Source organism: Tetranychus urticae, chromosome 3 (genome assembly GCF_039701765.1).
Source record: "Tetranychus urticae isolate SD_2017Ah chromosome 3, NJAU_TeUrti_SD_1.0, whole genome shotgun sequence".
Lineage (NCBI taxonomy): Eukaryota > Metazoa > Arthropoda > Arachnida > Trombidiformes > Tetranychidae > Tetranychus > Tetranychus urticae.
In genome coordinates this window covers 5,959,554-5,980,163 of record NC_142960.1, presented here as the reverse complement: position 1 = coordinate 5,980,163, position 20,610 = coordinate 5,959,554, and the positions used below count along the sequence as shown (strand labels likewise).

Sequence of the window (20,610 nt, the reverse complement as noted above, 5' to 3'; positions counted from 1 at the left end):
TTTTTGTGATTCATTAATTGAAGGTCTTGAGTCCTGGTTTGAACCATCTTCTCCTTCAGTTAAATCCTTGAGGAATGAATAAATAGTGGATGTTGGTGAAGTCGGAGGAAGGTCAATCAATGGTGGCGGAAAAACAAAGCTAGTCGGTTCATCCAATAAATCTTGCTTTCGTTTCTTAGCTGGTGAATAAGGAGGTTCAGGAATGTTTTGAATAGTTTTAGCTATGACATCTTGAGATGATTGAGGGCGAGGAGATTGTGCTTTTTCTGATTGTTGAGGCTGAGGTGATTCTGCTTTTTCTGGTTGTTGTGGCGGAGGTGATTGAGATTGAGTTAAGATGATAGTGGAACTGTCGGATAAATCAATGAGTGGAACATCTACGATGGGCTTTGGAGTAGTATCAGGAGCTAACGGAATGTAATCATATTGAATACTAACAACTGAGTCTTCATCAATGACTAACTGCTGTGAGGCATCGGGATCATTTGAGTGATGAGTTTCTTGTGATTGTGAATCAACTGGATCATTTGATTGAAGATCTTTTGACTCAGGATCATTTGAATGATGAGTTTCAGGTTCTTGTTGAGGTTGTTGCGATTCCATTATAACATTAGAAGCACCCAAATCAGTTGAATGATGAGATGGCTTTGATCTTTTTGAAGATTTTGAATCATCAGATGAGGAAGAGTGGAAAGAATGGACAGACACGTTGCATTCGCTTTCACCATAATTTGAGTAATCAGATGAATTAGCTGATGAAGCAGGGTCAACACAAGGGGCTTTGAAGTCCAAATCTTTGTTCCTGAGAACGTAGGCCCAATTTGCTGGCCAATGCGCTTGGTTTTCCTCAACTCTGCGTCTGTAAATTTGAAGAAGTTTTGAAACTCTTCTGTTTCCACACGTTTGAGTACAATTCAAATGATGAATTCCATTATATTTTCTTGCCATGGCTTCTATTTCCTGCCAATGACCCATATATAGATTCATACCAGTGATCGCTTCGATGGCTGGTGAGTGTGCTTCTGCTTTGAGAGTAAATGCTGGAAGAAGAAGAAAAGCAACAAGAGAGAGAGAGGCAGGTGATGCGACATACGGAGAGAAATATTGTGTTATTTCCCTGAATTTGTGCTGAAGAGCACGTAATTCAGAATCAGTCAGTTCTAGAGAACGAACCATGTTGACCAAACCAGCTCCTACAATGACTGTAGCTGAGAGAAAGAAAGTTAAGATTTGGTCACGAACTGAAATGAAAGATTTAGCATTTTTGATATCTCTGAAAGTTAGACCATGAAATTCAGTGTCCATATGTGCAATATCTTCTTGATAAATGAGGCTTTCAAAGACAATATTCCTGTAACCGTCCACGATTACAACCCAAATCGGACGAGGACGTCGAGCATCTCTTCGACCATCAAAGGTATAACCATAAACGCGACAATACGCCATATGAATGCAGAAAGTTGTTTCAGGAGCAGGGTGAACATCAGTGTTCTCAGCAATTAACTTTTCAGTCTTTTCCTTGAGTTTAGGCATATTAATATTGGTGACTCTATGAAAATCACGGATAGCGACTTCAAGTTTGTTTCTCCTGTTTACAATTTGTCTTGGATTGATACAAGTAGGGACAGTAGGATTCATTTTGATACCACGAAGTGTAGGGAAATACTTTTCGGCATATTTGATTAGTTCAGCGATCTTTTCAGGAGTTAATCGTTCCAATGGATTGATTTTAACAAAAGGCATGAGTTGATTGCCAGAATCAGGGGCGACAACTTTATTAGCTCGTGGTGTGTAGCGAGGTGGAAGTCCACACGCAACTTTCACCCATTCTTCCGAGTCAGAAAGTAAATAAAAAGGGACATTTGACCATTTAATGGTATGAGGTCTGGGTTTAACTACGTTAGGATCAACTTTCGTACCAATGATTGGATCAAATCCTACCACATGTTGTACGAAACTTTCTCCTTCAGATAAAGGATGAGTTGGATCTCGGTTTTGCTTAACAGCATCCCAGAATCCAAGTTGGAAATTAGCGAGGGAACGGATAGCTGCGGGTTTCAGGAGAGGATCATTTGGGTTCTCTTCTTTCATATGAGCTAAACAAGCCCATAACTTCATTTTTTCATACCAGACATTATCATGAGATTTCTGATTCTCGGGAATTTCATAAGTTTTAGTTTTGAGATGATCAGGCAAAAAGTTAGATAAACTCTTAGGAGCTTTAGTAAGTTTCTCTCTGATCGGATTAGGAATGAAAGGCAGTTCTTCAATGGTAAATAGTTCAAGTTGTTCATTAAATAGGCCAATTCGGCATTTGTTTTCGTGCTCAACAAATTGTTCAGCAGGGAAACTTCCTGTACAGCTAGTGCGTCTACACTGAAACATAGTTTTGTTATATATTTCTAAGGTATTTTTATTTGAGAGAGGCTGAAAGAATGGATAATCATCACGTTGAGTGTGATATTGAACACATTGTGGAAGAACGCAGAGGAATTGGTGAGGATGATTGAGAGGAAGAAGTTTAAGGATAGAGACGAGATTTCTGAGCCAGTTAATACAAGCAAGACAATAACATTTCCCGCATGAGCGGCATTCTCGAGGAACTACACTAATCTGTTCACAGAACGCACATCTAACTAACTTATCAATCTGAGCGAAGTCAGGATTGACTATGTAAGCTTTGACTGTTCCATGAGGAATGAAGGGTAAATCCATTGTTTTAATTGAGTCGTCTTTGAAGACGTTATCATAAATTTTTCTTCTCATCATGAGATGAAAGTTTTCCCTGATCTTAGCAAAAACTTGAGCGTTTTGCTTAACAATGTCTTTTATCTCCAAAAATCGTTCATCTGAGACAAAACCTGGCAAAGGAGCAGTGGGAAGAGGAGCTGGGTATTCTCCTCGAGCAAAATCATAATCACTAGGTTTCAAGTATCGCTCAGGCCATGACTTGTTAACCGAATCATTATTTGATTTCTTAGAGGGATTAGAGGATTGAGGAACTTGAGTTCTAGGAATAGGTTTATAAGGAATATTATTATAGTGACTCGGAAGTTTGGTTTCAAGTATACGAGTGGAACTTACCGAGTGATGATGAGTTATTTTGAGTTTATTAGGATCAATGGCTCCAGCAATTGGTTTTGGTTCAGCTTTCTGCTTCGGCTTGTTAGGTTCACCCATAATTTTGATCAATTCGGACATTGGAATCTTTCCTTTAGGAGAAATCTTCACGATTTCTGGATCAGGTTGAACATCAGCAGTTGAATCTTTCTTTTCCTTAGAATCAGAGTTCTTAGAATTGAGATTATCCTTTGAAGGATCAGCTGAATTACGAGCTAAACGAAGAGCTGAGGTTTCATCTTCAGTCTCGCTTTCACTAGATTGAACAATGGCACCAAAATCAAAGTTCTGCTGAGTGTACTTTTTATTTTTCGGAGGCGGTGGAGGAAGTTGACTTGGATCAGTAGGAGCTGTAAAAAGCGTTGAAGATGCATCTTGAATCATAACAGAGCGATGAACACGTTCAGGTTCAACTTGAGTTGACTGTTCAGGTCGTTTAGGCACCATAATGATGGTTTCAGGGTCATCATTAAACTTAGCTGGCACCAAATCTTCATCAGGAAACTTGTTAAGTTGAACTGGTGAAGGAGATTGAATTCGATCATCAAATTTCGGAGGAGTTGGTACACGAATAAGTTTCCCTGAAGACAGAATTTGTTGAATCAAAGTTTTCTTGACAGGTTGCATCTTAACAAAGTTAATGTTCACAGAGAAAGTTTGAACTTTGGAAAGGAATAGCACTGATTCAAGAATTAGAATAGCTTCTGAAAGCTTAATAAACTGATTTCCTCTGATGGAAGATGAATTTAGGAACTTTGAATAAAGTAAAAGTTTAGAATTCAGAATTGAATTGATTTGTTCACCACAGAACAGAAACAGGAACAATAAGAAATTTGGAAATTTTTGGAACTTGAGGTTTAAGGAGTTGGAAAGATTATAAAATCTGAGGATAAGTTGAAGTAAGGTGAAAATAAAAGTTGAAGGATTAAGAAACTTTGAGGTTAAAAGAAATTTTAAGAGTTGGATAAAGCTAGAGCTTTGAAATGGTCTTTTGAGAGACGAACAGCAAAGTGAGGGAAAATTGACAGACACTATTGTTTTAACTCTGGGGTTAAGAGTGTCACCACTGGTACCAAAGGGGGATGAAGTCGATTTCCCTTGCTTGATTGGATGACTCTGATTGGCCAATGAAGGCTTTAATATGCCTAACAGTTTATTAGTGTTAATTTGGGCTTTTGATAGCTTTACCGATGATTCCTCATAACACATAAACAGTACATAAGTATTAGCGTTATTACTCCTTGTCTGGGCTCTGGTTTGTCTTTTATTATCACATGAGTGATTAATTATTTTTTGCTGGGAAATTTGTTTATCTGCACTTAAATATTTTCTTTTTGGTTTTGGGTTTTTGGCTTTGATGGGAAATTGATTTTTGATATAATTTGAATTATCGGGGGAACTCGAGAAATTTGAATTGGTTTGATTTAAGGATTCGTGGTCAATGTTAATTGAATTATCAGCATTAAGTATCTCTTGAGAGATTGGATCTAACTCATTGTTTGTTTCAATTGTATTAGTTTGCTCAAAATTTTGAGATACTTCTTGATTGTTTTGGCTTAAGTTTGAAATATCTTTAGACATGGTTTGATCCATCTGAGAATCAAAAGGAATCGTTAGATATTTATTTAAATCAATTTCTTCTTTTTCTATGATTAATGGCGAGTCTGAAATTTCTGAATTTAGAGATGATTCTTGAGAATCTGTGGATGCATTTTCTGAGTTTAAGTCTAAATTTGAATTTGAAGGAGGAAAAGCTTTAGTGCTATCTAATTCAGTTTGAGCTGATTCTATCTCTAATGAAGGTAAATTTGAAAGGTTAAAGTTTTCATTCTCTAAATAAGTATCGGGGTTGAAATATTAGTTTTTAAGCTTAATCATGCGTTCAGTTAGTTCACCTCTGTAAAGCTTTGTGTTTGACACATTTGCACTAAAAAGACCTAAGTCTTCGGTTTCGAGTAATAAAATTGAACCTTTCTGTAAACCACACACTAAGTAGGGACCATGAAATTTTTCACGAAATTTCTTTGCAACATTTGGATCAATAGATTCATTCTTTACAAAGACAAAATCGCCTAAGCGATATGGAGAAGTTGGATGGAGAGATTTAGTTCTTTGAATTTGATATAATTGTTGTGAGTGGAGTCTAGCATAAGCTAACTTTCTAGCCTGGTTTACATTGAAAGAATTCTCATCTGGAAAATCAAGAAGATTATCAAGAGGTTTCCTAGGATGTCGTCCAAAGACTAAAAAGTAGGGAGAAAATCTTGTTATCTTGTGGACAGATGTGTTAATGGCGAAAACTGAGGCTTCTAAAGTATTCTTGAGATTTTTAGTACTATTTTCAATTACATAAGACCTGAGTCTTTCAGCTATTGTACGATTTGCACGTTCAACAACGCCTTGAGACTGAGGATGATATGCATTTGATTTCTCATGTTTTATCCCATTTTCCTTGAGGAAAGTATGAACGGCTTCAGAAGTGAAGTTCGTTCCCTGATCTGTTTGAATCACTTTCGGAAATCCGAAATTTTGAAACAAAGAGGTTAAAAGGGATATGACAGTAGATGCTGTTTGATTATTTGTTAACTTAGCAAAAACATATCGAGAGAGTATATCAACTAATACAATTATGTACTTTTTTACCTGGTTTACTACAATGGGACCTTGTACATCCAATTCAAATCTTTCAAAGATTTCTCGAGGAATAGGTTTGGTTGAGGGATCTACATAAATCACATTAGTAGGTTTCGCTATCTGGCAAGTCATGCAATTATCGCATAATTGTTTCACAAGATCATATAAATATTTGCACCAAAATCGACGGGCAATTTGCAAATATGTTTTCTCCGGTCCAAAATGTCCACCTAAGGGACTCTCATGCTCATAAGAAAAGATATCCTTGAGGAGTTGAGAATCAATAACCAGACGTGATCCAAAAGGAGTGTTGATGTCTTTACGATATAACAATCCATCTCGAATTGTATAGCGTTTGAGCGCTATGGGATCATTGTTTTTGTACAAAGTGATTATACTTTGAATGTCTGGATTACTTTGTTGAGTGTTACGAACTTTCTCTTTCCATTGACTTAGTTCGGTTTGAGTTGGAGTGGCAGAAGGTTTAATATGCTGGTTTTCAAGGTTTGTGGTATAACTGATAGCAGGAATTGAGTGTAAATCATTTAAGTGATGAATTTCGGTGTAACAGAGGGCATTCAATCCAATATCATAAGAATGATAGTCAGAGGGATCTATCACATAATCAATTAGATAGATTCGGTCGAGAAACTCTTCTTCAGGGTCAATCGTTTCACGATGAGTCCAAGAGTTCTGGTATCGGGAGAAACAATCTGGAGGATGAGTAGATCCTTTCCGATAGACAACTTTGAAGTTGTAGGTAGATAGCATGATTGACCATCTTTGTAAACGTGAGTTTTTGAAATTTGTTTTAGTGAGCTGGCACAGAGCATGGTGATCTGTTTCTATGAGGAATAACTCTCCTTCGAGATAGTGAGTGAATTTATTCACACCAACAAAAATTGCGAGAAGTTCCTTTTCGGAAACTGAGTAGTGTTTTTGATACTTTTGTAGCTTTTGGCTGTAGAATGACAAAGGTAACCAGTCTTTGACTTCTTCTAATGGGACTTGAGGATTATATGAAGGTGAATTCGGATCTTCTTGAAGAAGGATGCCACCAACGGCATGGTCAGAAGCATCAGCAGAGATTTTTCTTCTCATGTTAGGATCATAATGCACGAGCATTGTTGTTGAAATTAGCGAATCTTTCAGAGTATCAAGGGCCTTTTTATCATCAGGAAGAATCTTGAATCTTTTTTCCTTTGAAATAAGGCGGTAGAGAGGAGCAGCGAGAGTGGAAAAGTTTGGAATATAACGACTAAAGTAGTTATAGCAGCCTAATATTGATTGAAGTTCTCGAATCGTTCGAGGATAGGGTAAATTTTTCAAGGCTTCAACCTTCTTTGGGTCGGGTCGAATTCCTTGTCCAGAAACCAAATGTCCTAAAAGTAGGATCTCTTCATAGCCAAGATGACACTTTTCTAACTTAACCTTGAGGTTATAGTCTTGTAATCTTTTCAATACCATTTCCGTGTTAGTTAACAATTCAGGAAAAGTTTTACCAACTACAGGCACATCATCGAAATATCCGATGCATTTTTGATATATGAGACCATCTAAGACTTTGTTCATGAGTCTCTGGAAAATAAATGGAGCACAGGCCAGACCCATAGGCAAGCGTTTGTAATGATACTTGCCGTCTGGAGTTACGAAAACTGTTTTTCTTCTCTCTTCTTCAGGAAGCTCGATCTGATGGTACCCTTGAGCAAGGTCAAATATATTGAAATATTTTCCACCTCGTACGACTTCCAAACAGTCGTCTATACGGGGCATAGGGTATCGAGGAACCTTCGTGATTCTGTTCAATCGTCGGTAATCAATCACCATCCGGAAACTACCATCTGGCTTTGGAACCAAGATTGATGGAGAACCACCAGGAGCATCACTATGCTCAATGATATCATTTTCTAGCATCTCGTCAATTATCTTCTTGAATTCGCGACGTTTGTGAGAAGCACAGCTATAAGCGCTTTGATTCGGTATTTCATTATTATCCAGGTCAATTTTAACAGGACAAACTGTAGAGGGTACGAGCCCTAAATCATTTTTTGATTTAGAGAAGCTGGACTGGAAAGTATCAATAAGATCGGCTAATTTTTCTTGCATTGGTTCAGGCAAATCAGGATTGATTCTTGTTGCAATTTTTTCTCTGAAAGACTGGATTTTAATTTCTGCATACTCTTCTTGAGTGTGAAAGTCACATTTTGCTATGACTGCCGTAGTAGTTCCAATCTGAACAGGAACATTAGTTTGCTTTGGTTGTGTTTCGTTTGAGCGAGTGTCCAAAATATAATTACTTTCGGTATTATTTGCAGGGAGAGTGGTTGTATCAAATACCATTTTTGTTTCATCGGCTGTACAGAAGCGAAATAGGAATGTGGGATGAAGAGGGGGCGAATTTTCATATTCAGAGCAAGTTGTTTGATACTCATTTCCATCAGATTTAATTGTAAAATAGTATAGATGCAAGAAAGCATTTCCAATTAAGCATACGGGTTCAAAATTGTTGACAATATGAAGTCTGAGTATTCTTGATTCAGGCATATCAGGATGTTTTACCACAGCATAAGCGAATCCATGGGATGGTACGCTTTCCTTTGGAGCAATTCCCTTGAGGGATCGGGAATACGGAATGATGTGTACACCTAATTCTTCAGCTACCTTTGAGTCGAGAGCGGAAATGGTTGAACCAGTGTCGAGAAGAACTCGTCCTTCTCGTACAAATTCTCGATTGGGTCTACACAATCTAAAGATGGCTTGAGGCATGTGGGACAAGTTGGTATCACCTAATTTGGTTAACAATGGTACTGTTGGTATGGTTAAAAGAGTAAATGCAATACCAGAACCTCTTATAGCGTCTGAGCGCGGTTCTGGAGGAAGAGGATTGGTATGAGCCATGTTGGTTGAAGATGGTTGAGTATTTGAGGTACTAGAGGAAGTAGCTGGAGGAGCGGTAATGGCTCTAGTATTTGGGTTTGCTCGGGTTTGAGGATTGTTATCTCGGTATTGTTTGGTTCGACATTGGTTAATAGTATGTCCAATGCGTTTACAATAGGAGCATGTAGGAGGGTTTGAGGTTGAATTTGAGTTCGTATGAGGGGGTCGATAAGGCATATTTCGAGTATTTTGAGGTTTATTATCGGGTTTGCGAAGGTATGTGTTAATGTTTGAAGTTCTGGGATTCTGAGTTTGAGGTTGGAATTTATTCTTATTGAATTGTTTGTTTTGTTCTGCTTCAAAATACTTTCGTATTAGTAAGTTTGTGATTTTTGGTAAATCATCATTATACCCTAAGGTATTAATTTCATGAACTAAATAGGGAGGGATGTGATTTAAAAGTTCTAACTTAAAGATTTCTTCAGAATAATTGCCAACTGCTTTAGTTAAGGCTTGTCTGAGTTTAAGCAAAAACATGTTAGGATGCTCGGAGTAATTGAATTTCAATTGTCGTAATTGAAATTGGGCTGAATATTGCATAGCTGGAGTCTTAAGAGCGTTAGTAAGCGCAGTTAAAAACTCATTATAGTTACTGATGTTTGGATCGAGAGTGTTAGCTAGAGCTAAAAGTTCATGGGCAAGAGCCTTTTTGAAACATCTCAATCGAGTACTATCGTCTACATTTTCCTGAGCAAGTCTTTGTTTTGTTTTTGCGATAAATTCAGTAGCATCTTCGCCTTTCACGAATTCAGGTACGAAAGGATCAGGCTTAAGATTTGCTAGAGCATTAATTAAAAATTGGGATTCATTATAAGCAGGAGTATGACTCGATGAAGGAGGAGGTGGTGGTGGATTTTGTCGACTGACATTAGGTGAAATTGGAGGGGTTTCAATGTTAGCACCAAGGGATTGTAAGACTTCAATGAACCTTCTTATATTACCAAGAGGAATAGGAAGTGAATTGATTTCGTTGAAATTTGATCTTAAGATCGTGTCTCGTTCTCGTCCTATGGTACGAATGATGGTTTGAATTTCCTCCTCAGTAAAGCTTCTATCACGACATGCTTGGATCCAATCAGGGACTGTATATGTAGATAACGCAGTTATCGGTAGACATTCTATGTCAGCTTCAGTCATCTCTTCTCCTGTACACAGCATATGAGTGCGAGCACAGTCGTACAACTTTTTCTTTGCCAAGCATGGGACAGTAACATTAACACGCCAACTGGTTAAGATTTCGGTGACTTGGGAGTCTTCGATTTCGTGTACAATTGGAGTGTCAGCGGCAACACCAAATTTTTTCCTTCTTTGAGTATTTGTCATAATGAAATTTTAATGAAAGTTTGAATATCTTCGAAAGATTGAGTCACTTGAGTGAAGAAATGAAAGTAAAAGTTTAAGTTTTGAATTGTTCTTGGAATTATTCGTTGAAGAATAGAGTTAACAGACACAAACACGATGCACAATCGAGATAACCTTCGATGGTTGATCCTGATCACAGAAACTGGAGAGAGTTAAGAATGTCTTGGACGAAGTTTTTTGAATTGTTGAATCTGGTCAGGCACTAAGTACGCACGTTGAAGACGATGCTTTAGAACTAGAGAAGGTCACTAAATGACACACAGAATGTTGTCTGAAGAACACACAGTAGGATGAAGGTCAGGACACAATAACGATCCTGCCGTGGTCGCCAATTGAAAGGTTTCGGTTGGTAATCTGAGTCGAAGACTGCACTACTTGCTTTCACTACAAGTATTAAGATCGAATCTAGGATCACTATTGCATTCAAATGCTCTAAATCCTACTGCGAATCAAGATATCTCGTTAGAGATGATTTAGACACAATTCAAAAGATTGAACACTTTTACTAAGAGTATGACTTTATTGAAATTAAAGAAATTATAAGAATAAGTTTAGCTCCGTTGAAGGAGGATCGTGAAAGTTATAAAAACTGAAAGAATTGAATTCTGACTACATTTAAGAACAATGAAATTAGTAGTAGTGGGCACATTGAATGAACTTGCTTTTTATAGCGAAGTCTTAACAAAGAATACAATTTTGGAGGGACAATATGAAAGTGTTCTGTTTTCTCTGTCTATGTTGTCGTCTTTTTGGGTAATGGTACCAAGTGACTAAGATGCTTTTTATCTCTAATTAAGCTTGATAAAGCTATCAGCCTTTACCTTTAGTAATATGTCTAGAGACATAAACTGTGATAAATCTCAAGAGAGATGGCTCTAACCTTTACAATGCTAAGGGATTAAAACTTGTGTGAGATACAGTTGAAAATCATTAAACAAAAAGAAAGGGAAATTCAACTCTCTTTCTCGATGTCACTTAATTTGCAACTTTTAAGTTTGGTTAAGATTAGCTGAATCTTGTGGTCAGCTTAACAAAGATAAAGTCCAGATAATGGACTGAACTAAATAAACAAGTTTTGAGACTGCACTTAGAGACTTTAACATAGCTAGAGAAATACATAAATCTAAGATAAGGTAAAATATTGTTTGAACAATGGAGATAATTAAAGAAAAAGTTAAAATGAATAAAAATGAATCTTGAGATTCGGATCAAGAGACAATGCATTGAATCAATTTAGGAAGCTCAGATTCCTACCCAACAAGTGGAATGATTATACAACCCTTGAGCCATTAAATGGTAAGCCAGTGGATTCCGTTGACCGGCCTTCTTAATCTTTTCCCGCTTATTTTGGAACCGAATCTTAATCTGTAACTCCTTCAACTTTAAATCTCGAGCCAAATCCTCACGATATTTCTCTGTCAAATATCTGAACAAGTAAAATAAAAACCCCAAAAAATGAGTAAACTTTTCTTCGAATCAATCAATGCTTTCTTTACTTTCAACTTACAACAAAATTTTCATTAAAATGGATTCATCATTCCACATTGACCACAACTTGAATCATTTATTTTCATGTTTTTATCCATTTTCAGTCATCATTTTCAGATAACTTTGAAAGTCTTTTTGTTGCTCTTCAAACTTTCCTCTTATTGTTTTTTCAATTGAAAAATATAGACTTTCTTTCTTCCACTAGATTCCAATTTTCAGTCAATTTGTCATGTTAATTATGTATTCAGTCTGACTAAATTCTAATAATAATCAGTAACTATCAGTGACAATAAAACAACATTAATTAACCCAATAAGCAAAACCAATGCAAACAGATGAAACAATCATGTTACTTGTTGACCAAACCAATAGAGGTCACTAGCTAACTCAATCTCAAACTCACAGCTACTAGTGACACCTTGTGATTTGGAGTGAAAATAATAGAACTGAAAATGTTTGTTTCATTTTACCGTTAGTTGTAAATTATTTCAACTTAATGTGGTTGTTGACATATTTGTTTTGCCTTTCATCAAATTCAACCTTTAACCTAGACGGTTAATATTTACTCATCAACTTTAACCCTTTAATAGAAAATTAAAGAGCAAATAATGTTTATAAAAGTGTCCAAATGATTAAGATGTGCGGTAATCGTAAAAGTTGGCCTTTGGTTAAGTCAACAAAAAGTGATACAACTTTCAATCGAAACCATTTTCGATGTAAACAATTAAATAATTGGCTTCAATTGTATTTAAGTGATTTCATGACAATTGTGTTAAAAGTGATTCTCTGTTTCTTTTTGATACCAATCATCATTCCATCATCAACAGTCAATGCAAAACGGCTCAATTCAGGTAAACGGCCTTTCAATCCCTTCACCTTTAGTCAAACCCTTTAACCTTAACTTTAATTTTCAATTTCCAATCAAAATCTATTTATCATTGAATGATACAATTGAATTGATCATTGGATTCTCTGTATTTTATTGAAAACTTTTACCATTAAGTTTGAAGACAACAATTGGGTAAATTGTAACATTTTACATTGGCTTTGATCAGATTTTTGAAGCAATATTCCTTCTTAGAAGATTAATTGCAAAAGATAAATAATTAACTGATTGATTGACTGAAAACAAAGGAAACATTACCATTAATTATGTTTATCATTATCACTAAATCAATTAATCGATTTCTCATTGTTTGCTTTTCCAACGTTACAAGCTTTATTAAGACTCTAAAGTTATAACTCTTATTGTAACCTTTTTTTGCACATTAATTGTCTCGAGTAAATTATTAACTGTAAAAGTCCATAACATCAATACAAAGTCTGAATGCGATTTAACATGGAAATCAGTATCTGAGTCAAGTTTAGTAATGAAAAGACATTGGAATGAATCTCATCAATAATTAACAATTAAAAATTGTTACACTTCTTCCAGTTCTTCCAGTGGATAAAGTGATAATTGTGATCAAAGTCAATGATTAGAACCATCGACTCAAATCTTTGATAAACTTATTTTGCCAAAGTTAAAACATTAAAAGTTACTTTTGCATTTTATTGTAAGTTTATTACAATCAAATCAATTCTAATCATTATCTTGATTCTTCACTTTCACCATTACAATAATGAATATAAATAAATGGATTTATCCATTAAGCTTCTAACCAAAAACAATCGTTAAATCTTCAAGTCTATACAATGTATTGTAATTAAGCGTAAAAACTAGAAAATGATTGAACAATATTCATAATTATCTTAGATTCATGTCGAGTCATTTGAATCATTTCGATTGCTTCCAGTCGAACCAAGAAGTGCATGAAAAGTCCTTTAAACTCTCGAAGCAATTAAACAAATCTTAACTTGAACTCGACATCGAAATATTCAGTTTCAAATAAACAGATAAAATGCAAAACTTCCTTCAATATTAGGAATAAAATTTACTTTGATCGACATAGAAATTCATTATTCTGTAAAGTTTTCAAAAAATTGTTAAATAACTATATTCTGACAATATTGAACAATATGGAGAAAATGTTTGAACCTGAAAAAGCATCCATTGTTGTTTGGACAAAGCGACTGAAGTTTGACCAGAAATGAACAAATGCTTGGAGGTTGCCTTCCCTTAACCTGGCATCGCACCCTCTGATCATCATTTCATCATTTGACTTTTAACCTTATTTGCTTTCTTCATTCACTATTAGAGAGTAAAAAAAGGTTGGAATTAATTGCAAGATTAACTTGATTTACAGTCTGCTTACCTAGCCATTTATTTGCTTCCCTCCAATATTACCATCCACATCATGGTTTAGTGACAGCTTCACAAATATTGGGTTATATTGCTTTATAACAATTTTTGTTTGGTTCCCATTAAATGAATTTATATTTTCCTCTTCTTTTCCCTTCTCCTCACCATCTTACAAGTTATTGTAATTATCAAACAATTAAAGACACCCATTTAACCATTATTGATTAAATTTTCTGATTAACCAGCAAATTTTCATTTACATCGTTCAATATGAAATTAACCAACAATTATTATCTGATTTTTGCCCCTTTTTTCATCTCCAACCTTCAGCATTATACTTTTTCCTCATCTTCCTTCCAGTGTTATCTAAATATTACTTTCCATTGAAACTTTTCTGTGCATTATCAGTAACAGATTTAACTCTGAATTACTTTTCCTCCATTTTCAGCTGAAAAATATTCTCACAATTTGATAGCAACAATCACTAATCACAACAGTTTTACCCTTTCCAACCAGAGAATCAAAAGTTGAAAATGTTTTTGCTTCCAATTTTATTCCCAAAAATAATGCTTTTGGAAAATCAAATTTCATGATAAAAAGATTGAAAATATTGTGCAAAAGTTGTTCCTTTAATTTTTGATGGAAACTACTTTTTCTTGCATTTTCAATGTAACATTAAGTTTATGGGAAATGTTTGTAACTCATCAATCGGCACCTAGTAATGGTTGAGGTCACTTGAAGTGGTCAAATGGGAGGAACAAGGCGGATTGGATTAGATTGAAATGGTCAAAATAACATGGAAAGTTGATAGAAAAAGGTTATTCTATTTTTTCTCTCTTCTCTCTCTCTCTTCCTTCCCCTGGTTCGCCTTTTGGCTCATCATCATCTTCATCCTCATGGGATAAAGAAATGAGCACTTAATTATGGTGTGCAAAGTAAGTGATGCATCAAGGTAAGGTTAAAGGGACTGAAAGTGGTTAGTAAATGAAGGAAGATAAAGTGATTGTGCTAAGTAGGAGGATCTAGCAATGATTATTTTCTTGTTCATCTTCCACTGAATACAGAACTGAATTATCGGTGGAGAAGAAAAAAAGAATCAGAAAAAAACATTGGAAACAATTTTCCTTTTTCTCTCTTCTAATAATATTGATAATACAATTGATTCATATTCAACTTTTACCATTATTGTATTCATTAATTTTTCACCTTCGCCACCATGAAACACTTTGTGGGTTCGAGACAATAAACAAGGGAACAAATGAGCAACATTGATGAGTAAACATTTAATCCAATCAAATGCACCTAATTGTGTTGGTAATAATGAAACTCCAGATATTCATCGAAATTCAAGTTCAAAAATAAATGCTAAAAGCTTTTGATGAACGGCAAAAACTTTTCATGTTTCGATTTTAAGATTTACTTTTTGGATTCTTGATGGAAAAATGAAAACTTCAAATATGTCGATGGAACTGAACGATTTTGAGAATTTTGAGATTCAGAAATTCTGGATTTCTTAAATATTTTTTGTTCTTTCTGAAAGTTTGAAACTTTATGCTGTTTCTTGAGTCTTTAGACGGTTGAAGTTGAAGTAAATTCATTGGATTGATATTTCTGTTCATTGCAATCGGAATTTTGTCTGAAATCGAAAAAAATTGTATGAACAAAATAGTGAAATGAAGAAGCCAAAAAAGGAATGTTTTTTGCTTCTTCTTTGAATGAAGTGACAATTGTAAATCACTGTGAGTTTAACAAAAGTAAATTGTTTATTTATCGAAAGGGAAGGGAAGATGATGTTGATGATGACGAGGATGACAAAGGAAAGAGTAATAACAATGATGAGATGATGAGGAAGGAGTTATTTACGGTTGGAGTGAAAGGATATACATTTAAAGAGACGCCATTAATCTCCATTAATCGTTCAGGTTATTTGGACTTGATACAGTCAAGTCAACCTTAAATATTTAATATTGTTAGACAGTGAGAATGTTAGACTTTTTTTTGTTTTCCTTTTACTCTTGTTGCAATTGTTGTAAAAAGATGAACAAGAAAAGAAGAAGAGGAAAAGTGAAAAGATGTAAACAGTAAAAAAGTGAAAAGCAATGAGAATAACTAGTAACTAAAGGAGAGAAGAAGAGAAAAATTCCTTAAAGTTAATTCAGAATGAATTAAGGTTACCTTGGAATTGAAGTATATCAAGCTACTAAGAGAGGGAAACGGGGAAAAGGTGAAAGTTAAAGTTTACTTGGAACTGAAGGAGAGAAAAAAGTTGAATAATGAAACTTTCAACTTGAACAAAATGAACAACAAACATTTCAAGCCATTCATTTTGTTGCTCAACTCGCTCGTGAGTTTACATGCAAAAATAAAAGGACAAAGTTGATTATTTTTCATTTAAGCAGCTATTGGAATCAGAGTTTTATCAGTTCCCAGTCTTTATTGAATCACAAAAACAAACATTTATATCAACTTTAGGTTTTAATGAGTCAAAAGTGCTATAATTAGTTAATGAGTCGAAGAGCAAGAAATGCAATGAGATTTACATACAGTAGAGTGAGTGCTCGGAGTAGATTTCATTTGGCACTGAAACTCTAAGAATTTATAATAAATATTGATACTCGGCAACTTACGATTTTTCAGGACTGAAATTCAAATATTTCCGGCCATCTTCAGGAAGTGATTGAAGTTTTCTTTTCCGTGTAAAGCGTTAGTTTTTCTCTGTCAAGTTTTACAAAATGACTGAAGTTACAATTGAACAAAAAGTTGAGTTGAATTTCACTACACTTTGGGTAGAGTACACTCTATGTAGAGCAGTCACTAAGTCACTTATACGGTGATGGACGACCGCTTTCGGTGGTGATGTGACTTGTCTTGGGACTAATGGAATGGAAAGTAATGGTTTCATGAAAACGCGGAAAATTTTGAGAAATGAACATAGGAGTTTATCGATAAATGACCGTAGACATGAAAACTCTGGAACATGTTACAGTGTTAATATTTCTGAAACTCTAAAGGAGATAAAAAGTTCTGCATTTTTCATCGGTTCATTGAAGTCCACTGAATAGTTTTGAAACTGGCAATCCTTTAGTAAAAAAAATGAATCTATTTTAAAGACCGATAGGTCATTTTTCATAATTTACTTTCAATCGAAGTTTAATTTTACTTCAGATTTTAAGAAAATTGTGACAGTTTCGAATTGGAAATTTGGTTGATACTGGAATTCTTATCCTCAATTTCGTTCGTTTTTAAAAATAAAATCTCGCATTCCATTCTAAGACATATTCTGATTGATTTCAATTAAACAGCTTTTCCGATTTCAGCACAAATATTGAAATTTTGCATCGTTCCAATTGAACTGCTGATCAAAATTTTATCATGAAAAGAATCGGCAAACATAATTATTTTTGTGCAAACCATCGTCTACTAATAGTTGAACTAATAGATAGTTAATGTGGAAACATTTGTCTAAACATTTTCTCATCTGTAAATTGTTGTCTATTATCTTGGAAAGCTGTTACATGAATATTTCTCTGCATTTAACCACAAAGTGTCCAGATTCAACCATGAAGATAATAATAATGACGATGAAAAAGTATCACCATCTGAAGTATCCTTCATACATTTTCTTATTCCGTCTCTTCATTTATGGGTGAAAAAAACAGATTACATGAAAGGTGCTTCCTAGCCGGAAGTCATAGAAAACATAAAGTAAATCTTTTCCGGAACTTGAATATCAAAGTTACTCGGAAAATGCATTTTCATCCTTTTCTTTCTTCTTTTCATTTTCATTTTTCTTCTCATCGTTCCTCTCAACCTTTTTTCCCCACCTTTTTATATCTTTATCATCATCATCACATTTCCTTGTTAATATTGTTCACTTGTATCTTCAAATATCCATTTGTATAAACATTTTTCACACTCCCTGTCATCCTTTCAAATGGACAATTGAGATCAAATTATCAACTTGTATCAATGAATGTTCATTTTTATCAACAAATCGACTGTTTTGCAACTTCTGTTCAACATTTATCACAACTGCTTTGGACACTTTAGTCATTTCTACCGACAATAACTGACCCGAGAAAAGGTCAACATTGGTCAAAATTTGATTTTTAAGAAACAAAAATATTACCAAACCATGTTGAACAAGAAAACTATTGAATTCATTAAATTGTCACAGATTAGTCAAATTTGATTAAAAAAGACGATATTATTCAGCTATAAAATGTTGAAAATGAAACATTGAACAGATTAAATGAAACAAATTTGAAAAAGCTTCACTAGATTAACTGATTCAAATGATAAATCAGAGTTTCATTCGAGCTGCAAAGTTTGAAGTTTGAAAAACACAAAAGTTGTTGGATTTTGATTCCCTGCAACTTTGGTCTGGAATGAAATTTTGAGCGGAAGTTTTGTGTATTTCTGGAAGTTTTTATGAAATGCTGTCTTTGTCGATCATGACTTACATTGAAGTTTTCAATAAAAGATGAGAATCAAGTCGCATATTCATTTGGTTGCGATAATTAGAAACATCCAGTTTCATGATTAATTCAATAGGTATCAGAAAAAAACTAATTATGGGTTCATTGGGATTTTTTGTTCGTTTCTTCATTTTCTTACTTCTTCCATGTTACTGGTTCTATTTTTTTCTACTGGTTTTCCGTTACCTTTCTTCTCTGTGTATTTAATAATATAATTTTATTAATATCCTCATTATTAACAGGTATTCATGGGACTAAACATCATCCAAAGTTTATAGGCTCAGTTGAAAATATAACAATACCTATTGGTAAAGAAGCTACCTTAACGTGTAATGTTGAAAATCTTGGGAATCACAGGGTAAGTTCAATACTCCTTTTTTGCCTTTTATTTCAACGCTTCTAATAATTTCTCGATGAAACCATTAAGACAATTAATGCTTTGTAGTAGTTTTGTTTCATCATCAAGAACCTACCAATTATCTTATGTTCAACTTTATTCTCAAAATTTTTCATCGAACAAAGTTTATTTCAAAACTTTTTTAGTTTCACAAGATTTCAAGTTTCCAAAAAAGTACGAATTAAGACCATTACGGCATCAAGAGTACGCATTGTAATACATTAAACATCAATTTTTCATTTTACGCCTGTTTGCGTGCATGAACCACGAGTGGTTGATGATACAGACCTCAGACTTTAACCATGATCTTCAGAAGGTTTTATAGCTATGAGGTCGAAAACTCAAGGTTTCGCAAGTTCACGCAAGATCAATCCCTTACTCGACCTCTAATTGACCTTCGAGTAATTTTCCGAGAAAAAGTTTTTCAGATCGGTTAGTTCAAAAGATGTTAATAGCTCATGCTTGGCAAAGAATATGAGCGTCTCCATACCGTTAAGTTTTTTTAAAATAATTCGGTTGTCTCTTCTCTAACACTAACCGATCTCAAAAATTTTTTATCTCAGAATTTGACCACCCAAACGTCAGTTATAAGTGAAATAATGGAATGACCTTTAATGACCTTGAGAGTGAAATTCTGATATTGAATGTACGCGGCAGTATTGTCATTGTTTTAATAATTGATCCTTTTTGGATAGGCAAGTAACAATTTTTAGTTGCGCAAATTGAGAATAAATTTGGGATTTACTGTTTTCAGGACGAGGGCTAATAATAATACATTCATCCCAAAGAGCTCAGCTAAGAAATGTAATTTTCAGAGATTTTGGCATTGATATATTTTTCTCAACAACGGCGTCGCGCTAACTCTCTAGCTGCTTTTGGATTTCCAAAAGAAGAATTTATATGTCGAATGCGAATAGTACAGAAGCCCAGGAAATCGCTAATAAAATTTATTTTTTTGTATTTTTTACCATGTTTGGAAACTAATCAATTGCACAATAAAACCGCTTGAATAAAAAATTCGCTTATACTCATTTGCAAAAACGCGATCCAAAAAATCGCTTTTAGCTCTTTGTACATTGGTGTATAAAAGAGAATGAATTGAAAGCAGGTTAGTCCGGGCGAAAACACATAATTGGATCTCCAAAATATTGTTCCATACCTACAAAAACAATTGCGATTGACAAAATGGCCATTGTCACCGTTGAATTTAGTTTAAAGATAAAGTTCACAGATCACAGGCCAAGATATCCGTTCAACATCGTTAAAGATAGCTGAATAGTATGTAGTTTCAAATATGATCCTCTGATGTGAAAAATTACCTAAATCATTTAATATGGTTTGTTTAAAGCGCATTTAATATGAGTTTTTCAGTATTTGCCCGTTGCCAACGCTATTAGTTCAAATATATGTATAATTAGGATGACCTTTTGTAAGGATGATGAAAAGGCATTAAAAATTCATAAATGACCTTCATATGACCTCTCAAGGTCAAAGGGCGAATTTCCGAAAAATGACCTCTGATGGCCTCGGAAGTCTTTTCAACACATCTGCACAAATTGTTTGAAGTATATTTTTTGTTTCAAGAGATTCATGCAAGTGGTTTAGGCGATAGAGCTGCTGACAGGAATCAAAAAGACGATTTTCAAAATGGCTAAGCTGAGTTAAAATCTTCGCTTCGCTTTGCTACGCTCCGATAATTAAACAATACATTTTCTCCCAAAAACTGCCCATAAATTAAGCCAGAGAAATAATGCCGAATCTACTGGGTGTTTTTTATCCTTGTCGGTCGTTTGTATTCGTGTGTTCGTGCATAAACGTGAAAGTCAAAAAATACACAATGATAAGAGGCTGTGAAAAATAATACTGCAACTATAATATTTTCGCCAACTCGAAACACTGCATCAACTAAAATTTTTGATAGTTAAATTAAATTAAATGTCTTCATTTTGACC

The 20,610-nt window shown here is 34.6% G+C and overlaps 1 protein-coding gene across 2 annotated transcripts in view; it reads left to right on the top strand.

Moving 5' to 3' along the window:
- The first annotated feature begins 11,810 nt into the window (after window positions 1-11,810).
- LOC107371692 (lachesin-like) overlaps window positions 11,811-20,610 on the top strand; it is a 45,811-nt gene continuing 37,011 nt past the window's right edge. The window contains exons 1-2 of one of the 2 annotated variants that reach the window (XM_015939838.3): window positions 11,811-12,392; window positions 18,504-18,619. In XM_015939838.3, the coding sequence (XP_015795324.1) occupies window positions 12,170-12,392; window positions 18,504-18,619 (339 nt within the window). In that variant the 5' untranslated portion in view covers window positions 11,811-12,169. The remainder of the gene's footprint in view (window positions 12,393-18,503; window positions 18,620-20,610) is intronic. The other variant, XM_015939837.3, reaches the window with a different exon arrangement.